The sequence below is a fragment of the Schistocerca nitens genome, chromosome 8 (genome assembly GCF_023898315.1).
Source record: "Schistocerca nitens isolate TAMUIC-IGC-003100 chromosome 8, iqSchNite1.1, whole genome shotgun sequence".
NCBI lineage: Eukaryota > Metazoa > Arthropoda > Insecta > Orthoptera > Acrididae > Schistocerca > Schistocerca nitens.
Window position 1 is genome coordinate 483,510,791 of NC_064621.1, and position 14,583 is coordinate 483,525,373.

The 14,583-nt window shown below is 37.9% G+C and overlaps 1 protein-coding gene across 3 annotated transcripts in view; it reads left to right on the top strand.

Moving 5' to 3' along the window:
• Positions 1–14,583, top strand: part of LOC126199019 (gamma-tubulin complex component 2-like) — a 174,539-nt gene that overhangs the window by 12,698 nt on the left and 147,258 nt on the right. For 2 of the 3 annotated variants that reach the window (XM_049935705.1, XM_049935706.1), the window contains exon 3: positions 12,716–12,884. In XM_049935705.1, the coding sequence (XP_049791662.1) occupies positions 12,716–12,884 (169 nt within the window). Of the gene's footprint in view, positions 1–4,484; positions 4,574–12,715; positions 12,885–14,583 lie in introns of all 3 variants that reach the window. The other variant, XM_049935707.1, reaches the window with a different exon arrangement.

Consider the following 14,583-nt stretch of genomic DNA (forward strand, 5'->3'; position numbering starts at 1 on the left):
CTTTGGGCGGTTTTAATTTTTTGGACAAAGGGACCGATGACCATCGCAGTCTGGTCCCCTTAAATCCCACAAACCAAACCAACCAACCGCAGATCGCTCTATGTTGCTGCAGCTCTACAGAGCTCTTGTTCAATTCCGCCTTGACATGGGAGTCTAGTTTATGGTTCGGTGGTGCCCTTAACATTGCGTTTACTCGACCAGTGCACCACTGTGGTGTTTGCCTAGTAACAGGAGCTTTTTGGACAAGTCTGGTAACCAGCGTCCTTGTGGAAGCCGGAGGGCCTCCATTGCCGGTTAGGCATGCACAACTGTTGGCCAGTTACGTAGCACATGTTCATAGTTCTCCTGCACATCCAAATCACTGTCTCCTTTTCCCACCCATGGCGGTTCATTTCCTGCATCGCTGGCACAGATCAGGACTTCCAATTGCTGTTCGTGTCCGATGCCTTCTTTCCGAACTGGAGTTCATTTGCTGCTGTGAGATTCTTACTGATTTGGATCAGTTTGTCATTTTCAGCATTCACTAGAAGCTAAGAATAACCAGCATTAATTTAGTACACACAGTGTGTGTAATTGGATGTTTTCAGCATTGACTTCAGTATGAATAACTGTTGATGTGAGTATAGCAGTTTGCAGATGCGTTTCACTTTATTTTCTTTTGTGGAATACACTTCTTTGATTTTGAGGCCATGGTACTTCCCAGCCACAATCCCCCAGTAATGAGACATTGTTTATTGTTTTACTCAGTTTATTCGTTGGTTTAATATGTTTAGCTTTTGCAAGTGCTATAAGGCAGTCAGACAATTCACCTTTAACAAAAGGTGTAATTGCAAACAGATCTTTATCCAGATACTTCACACACCTGCCCTCCAGAGTGATGCATTATCTCAATGTGCATGTTTTTCAGTGCAACATGCAATTTGTGGCAATATGCCGAGCAACGATTGTAATGAACGTAGGTCTCCGGAAAGCAGATCTGAAAGTGTATTGTATCAGAATCACATTGTCACTTTTCCATTACAGGAAGTCCAATCTGAAATGCATCAGCATTTCCTTCCTGTAAAACTTTTTAACAATTTGCTTTGTTTCTCCCTGTGTCCATAATGTTTATATCTTTCCTCCAGGTTCTGTCTTCATGCCATGTACAATAGAGGATCATTTTTGGTGCTTCCAGGATAGCTTTGTCGTGTGTTAAAAAACTTTCTATGAAGCCTGACCTGAAAATTTTCAATGAACGTATCTCAACCTCAGCTATTACAAAAGACAGCACGTGGTCAGGTTGGTTGGGTGTGAGTAATTTACTTGGAAATCCTTCTCACTCGTCATCCAGTTACAGCTAATGTCATCAGCTTAAAACCATGAGTACTAATACATTCATTCCCACACATAAAGATTTTCATCACTATTAACATAAAGTCTGTGCATCTTGGGTCTGGGTGCTATTCCTTATGTTGCTACCAATGTTCAGTATTATACAAGTCTTCCTAGTCAGCAAGTAAAGTCTTTCTTGCTTCTAGTCACGTATCGAGTCTCAAGTTACATTGAGTGCAGTAGGTAGCAATCGTAGGCATGGGAGGCAGGTTTGGTGTGTCACTTTATGAATTTAGCAGGTTTGCTTTCCCCACTTGCATATAGCCTGCAGCCCTAGTATTGCTTCTGAGGCATATAGTCAGTCATGTCGCAACTGGCGTCCAGGTACAGATTATATCTGCTACAAACTTCAAGCAACAAGCCAATTCCTGGCAGGCTTTCCTGACACAAGAGGTGGTTAAAACCACTGGATGCTAACATCAGAAGAGGTCAGACTGGAGATCTGGAGCACATAGTAGTCTCCAAACCAATTTCGGATTGGTATTGCCAGTTGCAGTGGAACTCTACACAGTTGGTGTTTCCCTATCATTCCAAGGCTTTGCAAATGTGTTGCAACACAGTCAATTATGTGTACACTGAGCCAAAACATTATGCCCACTTCACACTGCATGAGTCCTGCTTGGTGGTGTTGGCGGCATGTGACACGGTAACGAGAGTATATGAGTGGAGTAGAGATGAAGCAGAGATCATTCTAGTGATGATACAGGCTGAAAATCCACTGACATAAGAGACTTTGACAAAGGGGAACTTGTTATGGCGCCGCACTTGGTAACAAGTCTCTTCAGAGCACCGAAGCAGATAAGCTTGCTACTGTCATGAGTGAGCATCTATGGAAAGTGATTGAAGGACAATGAAACCATGAGTGGGCAACAAAGATGCTGGATATCCATGTCTTAATAAAGAATACAGAGGTTGGAGGCCTGCTCATTCAGTAAGCCAGATCTGATGACAATACAATGCTGGTACTGGCACAAGTGTTTTGGTGGACAGTGTTCAGCACACTTTACTAAATGTGGGGCTCCATAGCAGATGGCCCCTATATGTGCCAATGTTGATCCAATGACATTTTCAGTTAAGATTGCAGTTGATGCGGTATCATCAAAATTGGACTTTGAACCACTAGAAACGTGTAACCTAGTTGGCTGAATAATGTTTCATGTGACACCAGGTTAACGACCGTGTCTGAATACACTGTCATCCAGGTAAGTAGATATTCAGAACACACACCAAACCATAGACGTTGGTAAGTAGTGTCAGTATTGTGCTACGGCGGACATTCACGTGGGCTTAAATAGGTATTGTGGTAATAATCGATGGCACTGGACAGTTGCGGGCTACTTGAACGTTATGGACCACCTGCATCCCTTCATGCTTGATGTCTTTTTTGATGGCAATGGCATATTCTAGCGGGACAACTGCCTGTCTCACAAGGCTGGAATCATAATATAATGGTTTAAGGAGTGTGATAATTAACTCATGTTGGTGTCTTAGCTATCAATTTGTCTGCTCTGAACTTGATAGAACACACCTGTGACACTGTGGGAAGTCAGCTCTGCACCCACAAACCAATGGCCTGTAAGTTAGGAGAAGTGAGTGATGTGTGCATAAGTGTCTAGTGTCACACACCTTTGGAAAGTTACCAAACACTTCATTGTATTTTAGTCAATAAGAAATATTTATTGCAATGTAGGTGATGCTTTTGATGTGAATAATAATAATAATAATAATAATAATAATAATAATAATAATAAGGTTGCCATCTGTGTGACACATCCCATTCTGCTCCTAGCCTTCTTACAGTGTCTTAAACAGATGTTTTAAAATGCTCATTCTATCTAGTATTAAACACTGTAACATTTGCTTTTGATTACTGACTCTGTGCTGAGGCTCTGGTCTTTGACTTAGGTCTTCAAATTCTGAAACCTGCTTAGCACTAATCGTGTGTTAAGGAGAAACTCTTAACCAACATCTGCCTTACATATGGATGTGGTAGTACAATACTTTTAATCTTTCCTGTAAATAGTACACCCTATAAGTGTATCTACTAAATGACAAAAGCAGTGCCAGTTTGTCTATCTAATGGGTTCTAGCGGCAACAAAAATTTGATCTATAGTATTTCATGCGATTATTGACCCAATTTAAAAATGTTAAATGCTGTCATAATCTACTCATTTAAGAGGTATAATCCTATGTCAAAAATTCAAACAACAAGACAAGAATTGCAGTTCAAGCATGTGTTTTTTTGTCTTGAAGCAGCATAACTGATGATGATGCACAAATATTTAGACTATATTCATCCAGTAGTTGAGAATGAGAGCACTTAGCAATTTCCAGCAAACTTTACACATAATTTCAAACCTCCATGAAACTTTTTCTCACTGACACACCCACAAAATGATGAAAGGAAAAAAGTTTATTGCTTCTACATTGTTGCTGTTCATGTTGTCAGGCTTCAGCATCAGGCATGACATTTTAATTTATTATTTCTTGATTAATGACTCTATCCACAACAGTTTGCAGACAGTATCCACATACACCAGTGAATGTACCTGCAAAATTATGTCATTGTACAACACAGTTAAGCAGAAATGACATCATAACCACTGAGATGCATCAAAAAGTAAAATTTGCTTAAAATGGAGCACAAATTATCAAGACTAAATTCATCGAGTGTTCCATAATGAGAGCACTTAATGACTTTCAACAAATGTTACGCATAATTTCAGACCTATTTCTAACTTTTCTTCGTTATATGCTTAACACATTAATTCATTTATAAAGTAATTAATCACTCACAGCTGTTTCGTACATGGGAGTTTCATTCTTTAAGGAATCGGTGGTTTACTGGTTCTTCAGTGTTTTGACATGGCTGCTCACTAATTATGAAGACATAACATGCTCAGACAGTCGCACAAGTGAGACTTCCAGTGATGCCTACCTGTGTTTTTACACTCCTTTGTCATGTGGTTTCTTAGGTTTCAGTTTTGTTATTGTATTACATTTGAAGATGAGGAAGATGCTCTTGAGAGAAATGTTTAACTTGTGATGTTCTGTAATAATAAGTAAGATTACATCCACAGTTATTCTTACATCCACTGTTTATTCATTATAGGTTACAATGGTATATCGTGCCCCTTCCCTAAACCTGAAATGTCTGCTTATAGTTGTATCTGCCACTGAGACAGATGGAGGAGTGAACAGGTAGAATAGATTTTAAATTTTCATCACAGAAATGTTTGTCATAATTTTAATTATTCTTCCTACAATACTAATCTATTTCTGTGCAAAATCGGGGCACTTCCCTAAGTTAAAAAAGTCATTAAGGTCTTGATCTTACTTTTGATGGAAGGCTCACATTGTAGATTAGATTAGATTTAGTTTTTGTTCTATAGACCCAAAAAATGAGATGATTCTCGTGGGTGTGGAACAGGTCAGAAAGTATGACGTAAAACATTGAATATAATACTTAATACAGACCCAGCCAGTGGCTGGAAACTGTCCAAGATGACGACGACGACTTAATACCCTGATCATTTGTCAGGAGAAAGTCGAAAATAAGCTAATACAATGCAGTAAACTGGGACAGCTAACATTTACAGAATTAACACAGTCAGAATGAAACACTGTTATCCTCAATTAATAAATTTATCATACACAAAATACCTAATCTTGACTGTTGTGATGAAGTGTTGTCAAAACAGAAATCTAACAGATATTTTTACTTAAGCTGACTTAACGGTCTCTGTTCAGATATTCATGTATAGAGTAGAAGGAGTTGCCTATCAAAAAGTCTTTCAAACTCTGTTTAAACTGTGCCTTATCTGAAACCAAGTTTTTAATGGTTGCTGGCAATTTATTAAAAATGTGAGTTCCTGAATATTGGACCCCTTTTTGGACCAAGGTAAGTGATTTTAGGCCTTTATGTAGATTCTTCTTATTCCTAGTATTGATACTGTGTACTGAGCTATTGGTTGGAAATAGAGATGTATTACTTGCAACAAATTTCATTAAGAAATACTGAGAAGCAGTGGTTAGAATACAAAGTTCCTTGAACAGGTTTCTACAAGATGTTCTTGAATTTACGCCACAAATGATTCTTATCACATGCTTTTGGACCCTAAAAACTTTTGCTCGGTTTGATGAGTAGTCCCAGAATATGATCCCATATGACATAATAGAATGAAAGTAAGCAAAGTATGTAAGTTTTTTTATGTTTATATCTCCTACATCTGACATCATTCTCACGGCAAATACAGACTTGTTTAGGTGCTTAAGCAATTCTGTGGTATGCCCTTAGTAACTGAATTTATTATCGAGTTGTAATCCCAGAAATTTAACACTGCCAACCTCTTTGATCTGCATGTCTTCATAAGTCATACTCATGCTGGAAGGAAATCTCTTACAGGTTCTGAACTGCATATAGTGGGTCTTTCAAAGTTTAATGACAAAGAATTCACTTTAAACCACTTATTAATGTCAGTGAAAATTTGATTATCAGCTATTTCTAAATCTGTACTTGACTTGCTACTTATTGCAATGTTTGCATCATCTGCAAACAAAACAAACTAATCATTTGGCAATGTAACAGATGAGAGGTCATTAATATACACAAGAAAAAGCAATGGAACCTTGAGGAACACTACATGTAATTAATTCCCAATCAGATGAAGAATGGCTGCTTACTGCACAGGTATTTCCCAACGACACCCTTTGTTTCCTGTTAGATAGATAAGACTCAAACCCTTTCGCAGCATTGCTGGTGACACCATAATACTCTAATTTACTTAGGAGAATGCTGTGGTTCACACAGTCAAAGGCTTTTGACGTGTCACAGAAAATGCCAGTAGCCTGTAATTTATTATCTAATGAATTGAGTGCATTCTCACTGTAAGTGTAAATAGCTTTCTCTATATCAGAACCCTTTAGAAATCCAAACTGTGACACTGACTGACTGTAGTCTCTCCTGAAGGCTCCTGGAGCCTAATCGTAGAATATACTGAAATATTTTAGCCACAGGTCATGAGGGGCAGACTGAACATTTCTGCTAAAGTTCAAGGCCTCTCAGTGACCCTACATTAAATATGGATCCATGGTTTACCATTCAGCTAGAACATAAAATCTTAAAATCATGAAAGGATTAGGTGGCAAACAGCAAATAAAAGACCGGTTTGATACCATGCCTCGATGTTGACATTGCTGAGCCACTAGTTGCCATCTTATGGCAACTCTTGTGGCGCAACAAGTGTTGACTCCACAGTCATTGGCATTTAGTACTAATATACTCACAATGAGTTTAGGGATTATTTACAAATCAACTGTGAGCTATGAGACTGCTTGGGTTTAACACTAAACAGAACCTGGTAGCACTCTTAAGCGCAGAGCATATTGACATATTTAAATTGTCCACCATTGTGGTTCTGATGATGAATGGCAGAGGATGACATGGTGGTCGGTTAACTGTTGTGCTGTCTCCAGGGTCTGATGGCATCTTTTTCCCATTTTGACCAATAAGAAGGCCTTTAATCATTTTAGAATCTGTGGAGTTAGGAAGAACTGTGCTCTAGGCTACATCTCTAAGTCCGTATATTTCAATGTTTTGAGAGAGCATTAAAACTACATCGTAGCACCCACTAATTGGGCAAAGCTTCGTCCATGTTCTATTTTGCTCCGAAGGCAGCGCAGTTCCTGCAGGACACTGCAGATTTTTTTGAATTATTTATCCAATGAATTCGCTGAAATTGATGTAGAATTATATTCTCACTTTTAGATGCTGAAGCACATGAGATGTAATTAGGGTTTGGGAACTGGTAGTCACAGTAAGTGAAGCAACTTATTCCACTATGGAGTTCCTCCTTCAGTCTGTTGAGGTGTGATGAAGTAATGTTAATGCCTCCATCAATAAGGTGCTGTTACATGGTCTGTAGGTTTCTCCCCCAGTGAGAGGACACATCAGTATGTGGGGCTTATGGCATACAGTGCTACACAGCCTGTGAGAGAGATGATGTTAGTGAAGCAACTGATCTGGCAGCTGAGAGACAAATGTGGCAATAGTTTTAAGATTCTGTATTTTGTCTGACCATTGAGATGAGCTGTTAGGTAGGACATTTTAACTCGTTCTCAGGGTGGCTGCCTCACCATTTTCTTTCCTCAGTGAATAGTCAGTCACAGTCTGGTATTTTGTTGTACTGTCATTTTATTTTTATTTAATAATGAATTTTAGGAAATTATTAGAGGGTTTTTATTTATAGTATGACTGAGAGTGCAAAAGTGAGAGGGAAAGGGGTAGAGCAGATAAGTTTGGGAGTTTAATCTTTAAGGTGCAGTTTTAAAGATTTTAACTGCAGCCATCTCAAAATCTTACAGTAAGGGCACTCATGAGTGCATTGAGTGTCTTAGCCTTTTGTGTGAGTCATCAGCCATTTGAGTGATTGAGTGCAGCCCACAATGAATTGCTCTTTTGTGCCAGTCTTTTCATATCAGAGTAATGCTTATACACTATGTCCTCAATTATTTGTTGGATGTACTCCAATCTCTGTCTTCCTATACAGTTTTTATCCCTTATCTCTCCATCTAGTACAATGTAAGTTGTTCCCTGATGTCTTAACATATTTCATATTGTCCTGTCTCTTCTTGTCAGTGTTTTCCGTATGTTCATTTCTTCACTGATTTTGTGAAGAATCTCCTGATTCACTATTTTGTCTGTCCACCTAATTTTCAACATCTTTTTAACGCCCCAGGCTCTTCAATTCTCTTCTATTTACTCCATACAGTACTGTGCTCCACACATATATTTTCAGAATTTTCTTCCTCAAATTAAGGTTGATGTTTGATATTAGCAGAATTCTCTTGTCCTGGAAAGCCCAGTTTACCTAGCTGATCTGCATTTTATGTCCTCCTTCCTTGGTCCATTATGTTATTTCACTTCCAAGGTGGTGGGAATTCCTGAACTTCATCCATGTCATGCTCACCAATTTGATAAGTTTATCACTAATCTAATTTCTGCTACTCCTCATTACTTTTGTCTTTCTTTGGCTTAGTTTCAGTCTGTTTTCTGCATTCTTTAGTCTGTTCATTCAATTCAGCATATCCCGTAATTATGACTTTCATTGTGGATAGCAATATCATCAGCGAATTTTATCATTGATATCCTTTCAATCAGAATTTTAATGCTGTGCTTTAATTTTTCTTTTATTTCTGTCATTGTTTCATCAGTGTGCAGTTTAAACAGTAGGGTTGAAAGACTACATTTCAATCTGAGAACTTTTTTAATCCAAGCACTTTCTTCTTGGTCTTCCATTCTTATTTTTTTCCCCTCTTGGTTCTGGTACATATTGTATCTTACTCATATTTCCATATAGCTTGACCCTTTTTTTTCCTCAAAATGTTGAACATCTTGCACCATTTTACATTGTTTAAAACTTCTTCCAGATCAACAAATCACATAAATTTATCTTGAATTTTTGTATTCTTCCTTCCATTATCAGTCACAATGTCAGAACTGGCACCCTGGTGCACTTATCTTTCCAAAAGCCAATCAGATTGTCATCTGACAGCTCATTTGTTTTCTTTCCCTTCATCTGTATGTTATTTTTGTTAGCAAGTTGACCAGCTAAGGTGATTGTGCTATTGTTCTATAGTTCTTGACTTATATGCGTATGCTGTCTACATGACTGTGTGGATGGTATTTTTCAGAAAGTCTGATGGTGTGTGTGTCTAGTGTCATAGATTCCACACACGAACTTGAATAGTTGTTTGGTTACCACTTCCCTCAACCATTTCAGAAGTTCTGTAGTTATGTTATCTGTTCCTTGTGCCTTATTTGATAACAAGTCTTTCAAAGCTCTGTGAAACACCTACTCTAATTCTAGATCCGCTCTCTCTTCCCTATTGACTCCTGTTTCTTCTTCTGCCACTTCATCAGAGAAGTTATCCCCCTCGTAGAGGACTTCAGTGTACTGTTGCCACTTCTTCACTCTCCCCCTGTGCTTAACTTTAGAATTCCCATTACTTTGTTGATGTTAAGGCCCCAGTTTAATTTCATCAAAGGTTCCTTTGATTTTACTGTGTGCTGAATCAATCCTTCTGATGGCCATTTCTTCTTTGATTCTTTCACATTTTTCTTGTAGCCATTTCACCTTGACTTCCCTGCACTTTCTGTTTATTTCATTCTCAAGTGACTGACATTTCTGTAGTCCTGAATTTCCCTTATCATTTTGGTACAACCTTCATTTATCAGTCAGCTGAAGTAGATCATCTGTTATCCAAAGTTCCCTCACAGTTACCTTCCTTGTACCTATGTTTGTCTGTCCCAACTTCTGTGATTGCTCATTTTAGAGAAGTCCATTCCTCTTTAAGTGAACTGCCTACTTAGCTAATCATTGCTGTAGTCTCTATCCTCGGAGACTTCAAATGCGTCTCACCATTCCTTAGTGCTTCAGATCCCAGTTTTTTGCACACTGATTCTTCCGGATGAGTCTCTTAAACTTCAGCCTACTCCTTATCAGTACAAAATTGCGATCAGAGTCTGTATTTGCTCCTGGGTGTACCTTACAATCCATTATCTGATACTGGAATCTCTGTCTAACTATGATGTAACCCAATCAATTCTTTTCTCATGGTTGCCATCACTTGGCTGTCTCTTCATGAAAATCCGAATGGGGGGACTAATTCATTATCTTTTGCCAATGGAGAGGTCATCATATCATGACACTTTTCAGTTAAAAGCCACATATCCTATGGATTACATTGTATGTCATTAATGGAGACCTTTTCACTGCCTTCTACATCCTCAAGCCATTGATATTTGCTTACTCTTCCACCTTTTAGTGTGTGTTCCTACTCTAAGGACAAAAGGTTGTCCTGAGACTCTGTGTGCTCCTCCGCCTTCTTTGACTTTTTGTTTAACTGTGTTTTTGTTGTGCATAGCTGTAATTCAGTATTTCTGCTATATGGTGAGTGGCAATCTATTCTTTTCATAATATTGTCATTATTCCATCCTGGATTTTCCATTGTTTAACTTGAGAAAGAAATTTATGAGAATGTGTATGGAGCTCAACACTGACTCGAGGACTGTGGAAAGGCCAGAAAAGAACAGACTAGCACTTGAGATGCAGCGTTGCAGAAAGATACCAAAAAATAAATGGGCGGCTAAGATGAAAAATGTGTTTTTTCTGCAGAATACTTGATAAAAGTCGTTTCTGAAAGTATTTGTATGGAGTGTAGCCATGTATGGAAGTGAAACATGGACGATAACCAGTTTGGACAAGAAGAGAATAGAAGCTTTCGAAATGTGGTGCTACAGAAGAATGCTGAAGAGAAGGTGGGTAGATCACGTAACTAATGAGGAGGTATTGAATAGGATTGGGGAGAAGAGAAGTTTGTGGCACAACTTGACTAGAAGAAGGGATTGGTTGGTAGGACATGTTTTGAGGCATCAAGGGATCACAAATTTAGCATTGGAGGGCAGCGTGGAGGGTAAAAATCGTAGAGGGAGATCAAGAGATCAATACACTAAGCAGATTCAGAAGGATGTACGTTGCAGTAGGTACTGGGAGATGAAGAAGCTTGCACAGGATAGAGTAGCATGGAGAGCTGCATCAAACCAGTCTCAGGACTGAAGACCACAACAACAACAACAACAACAACAACAAACTTGATAAAAGAATTACATGGAAACTAGAATGTACAAGATGATAGGACATGGGGTTACGACATCAGGAAATAACTTTTTGATACTGGGGAAAATTGTATAGTGCAAAAATTGTATTGAGAGAGAAAAAATAAAATATGGGGAACAAAAATCGAAAATGTTGGGTATATATTCTATTCTGTGGTGGAAGTACTGGTACAAGAGAGGAAATTGTAGTGGGTTGGATCCATATCAAACCAGCTTGGAGGGTGGGAATCTCCAAAATGAAACTGCACTTGAAATTAGAAAACATATTTAATTATGAAACATATTTTACTGGTTGAAGGAAATGTGCCTACTCAGATATTAAGTACGAAATTGCACAGGAAGTGTAACAACAGACATCAGTATAGTTGAAACTAAGAGAAATTAGAAACATCAATGGGGCTGTTAAGTCATATGTTAGAAAATAGTAGGCAGAACAGTTTTTAGCCTGTCACTTCGATCGGTTAGCTCTGTGGTGTGGTACAAATCTGTTTTTCACTTACCTTGTCAAGAACATTGTCAAAAAGAGTATGACTTTGTGTCAGGAAATCTGTGTTTTATTCTATATTTATTTCCTATTTCTACTATTGAAACTAAACAACAATTGTTTTTTGGTTCTGCTGACTTCTGTGTTCCCATTGTTTGCATGTAATTCTGAGACACTTTTGGTATTTGGGAGTGTATTGTGAATTAGCTTCTGTTGTGCTGTGGTTGCTATTTGCTGTATTCAATAATGAACTCCTCTTAGTAAACTGTTTGTCGGATGTGTATTTTGATCTCCTTTGGGCCCATGTTGGGGAGCTAGAAGTACTGAAACATTTCATTTGAGAAAACTGTAAAATTACAAGCAGAGATTTAAAATTGAAATTTGCCTGTTTACAGTATTTTGCTTCATGAAGGTAGGTATTGGCCAGCCACTCTTTCTCCTTATAATTTTACAGTTTTTGCTTGTAATATTTTGTCTTTTAGCTTTTTGTAATAGTGTGTTTTGGACTCTTGAGTGCTAGAAGGCAAGCTCTCTTAAACAGTTACTGAAAGAGAAACAGTGTGGAGTTGAAAAATAAATAACAGAAGAAACAGATGTTAGATGTGGTTATTTATGTATTATTGTGGGGGGTGGTGGTGGATGGCAAAAAAGGAATTGTGAATCAATAGCTTTCATTAACCAGTTCCCTGTTGTGGACCTGTAGTCGTCTTCTATAGAATTGTCTGCTTCTTCCATGTAATGTAGAAAGTTTTTAAAATTTCCAAGAGCTATTCATTTTCATTTATTTATTTATTTTTTTATTTGTGTATCTGTCAGCACATCTGTTGCTCCTTTTCAGCAGTTGGTAAGTAGAACCATATTTTATCTCACTTTTGAGAGTGACGGCTATTCCAATGTGGGTGGCTCAGGTTTATTCCCTGTCTTGTTGCTAAGGCGAGTGCTTGGACGGTTCCTATGATTAAGCCATGGCTGAATTCCTGCCCTATCCTCACCTTGTCCTATACTATTTTGTTAATGTTGTATATTTATATAGTATTTCTGTAAAGTTTCTGGAGTGTCCAATACTATTGTATTAAATGGTTTATGGACAAATAGATAATTAAAATAAAATAATATAATCTTATGTTGTTAGTATTAATTTTAGAGCTACGTATATTGAAATTAACTTTCATATAAATTCCAGTGCAGATTGCCTTGTGCCATATGTCCAGTTACTATCGTTAATATCTGATGATAAAGATGTGAAAGAATATCTTGAGAGAAGGCTACGAAGAGCCCAAGAAAGAAGTAGAAGGCATGGCTCTTCAAATACAAATGTATCTGCAACTGTTACAACAGAAGATTTGCCACAGGTACTTTTATTTGTGTTTAAACTATTTGTATAAGGTACAAAAGTTGCTGCTAGATGTGGAAGTTCTATAAATTTTTATCTGTTCCTTATTCTTGGAATTGTGGGTTCTTATGTGTGATACAGTAGTTCCTAATGGTTGTGTTAATTTATGGGAAAGTGACATTAGCAGTCGTCAGCATGCAGAGTAGTTCATAAATGGTGTCTCTGGAGAAACATCAGTAATTATGAAAGGTTGCTGTACACTAGAACTGACTAGATAATCTCCTGCAAGCATGTATCAGTTTTTTTAGGTTTAGAATAACTATTTCACATTGATATGCACAGGCAGGTGTATTGACTGGTAATTACTAAATCAACCACAATAAATAATTTTTATTTGTATGGTATTACTGTTTCATGCAATATTGTAAAAAGTCTGTAGTATCAAAAATTGGCTGTCATTTTATATCCACATTTTTACTTGAAACTTACTTTAAATAATTAATGTTCTTCTCAATGTACTGTATGTATCACATGAGTCACAGAATGGCTACAAATGAATGAAGCAATAAAGAACAAAATTGCAGTAATATTAAGGTCCTCAAGAATAAGAACATTAGCCTTTGAAGTGTTACGCAAGTTACAGGAGATGGGATGCCAGCAGTGTTATTTGCTGGTGATTTGAAGGTGTAGGATTATAATGAGGAAGTAGTGCAGTAGCAGGTAGATGTTTAGGGAAAAGTTGTGCAAGATTATGGCCTACAATTTAATGCAAATAGACCTGTAGTAAACATGACACTTGGTGTGAAGCTGCTGAAAACAGTACATAGCTTAAAGTACATGGGACTTAATAGAATAAAATGAAAAGAATGACATGGATAAGTGAATGTGCAAGGAAAGTTGGTAGCTTTATTAGAATCATGAAAGGAATGTGGAACAAAAATGTGTCCAGAAAAGTAAGAAAGTGATGCAGCAAACATATGTGCCAGTTTTGTTGTACACATTAGAAGAATGTTTCTTGAAGGAAAGGGAAAAAAGGAAGTGTGGGCAAGTGAAATGAAGTTATTGAAAAGCCAGATACAAGTAAAAAAAGTGGGAAAGATGGGCTGAAAATTTTGGAGAGATAACACATGAGGAACGCCTACAAGAGAAGATTGAGGAAAAATTGAGTATAATGATATGATATTGGCCACAACCTGCATCAGAAAACACACACACACACACACACACACACACACACACACACACACACACATTCATCCACACAAGCAAGCACACATCATACACATGTGACTGCCATCTCCAGCAGATTGAACAGAATGTCATTTTAAGTGACTATGGTAAGCGGCTGTGTTGAGTGAAGTTTGTGTGAGGAGAAAAGAAGTGGAAAAGGCCTGAGGAAGAGTATGTGAATGTAGAGGAGAGCTCTTTGAAGGAATGAATTGAGGAAGGAATAAATTGGAGGGGACAGAGCAAAGGGAGTGAGAGGCAGAGAGGGGAGAATATTAAATGTAAAATGAGTGAAGTAGTGGGGAGCAAGCAAGGGTGAGTGTACTTGCGGGGCAGGGGATAACAGAGATTGAACTCAGAAGGACTTAGGATCAAATGATGTTTTGTAATGACAGTTCCCATACATTTAAGTATTGAAGCAGAGTATGTTTCGCTCAGTAGCGTGTTCTGCCACTGGGTGTTCTGCTCATGGCCACTGGGGCTGTGACCAT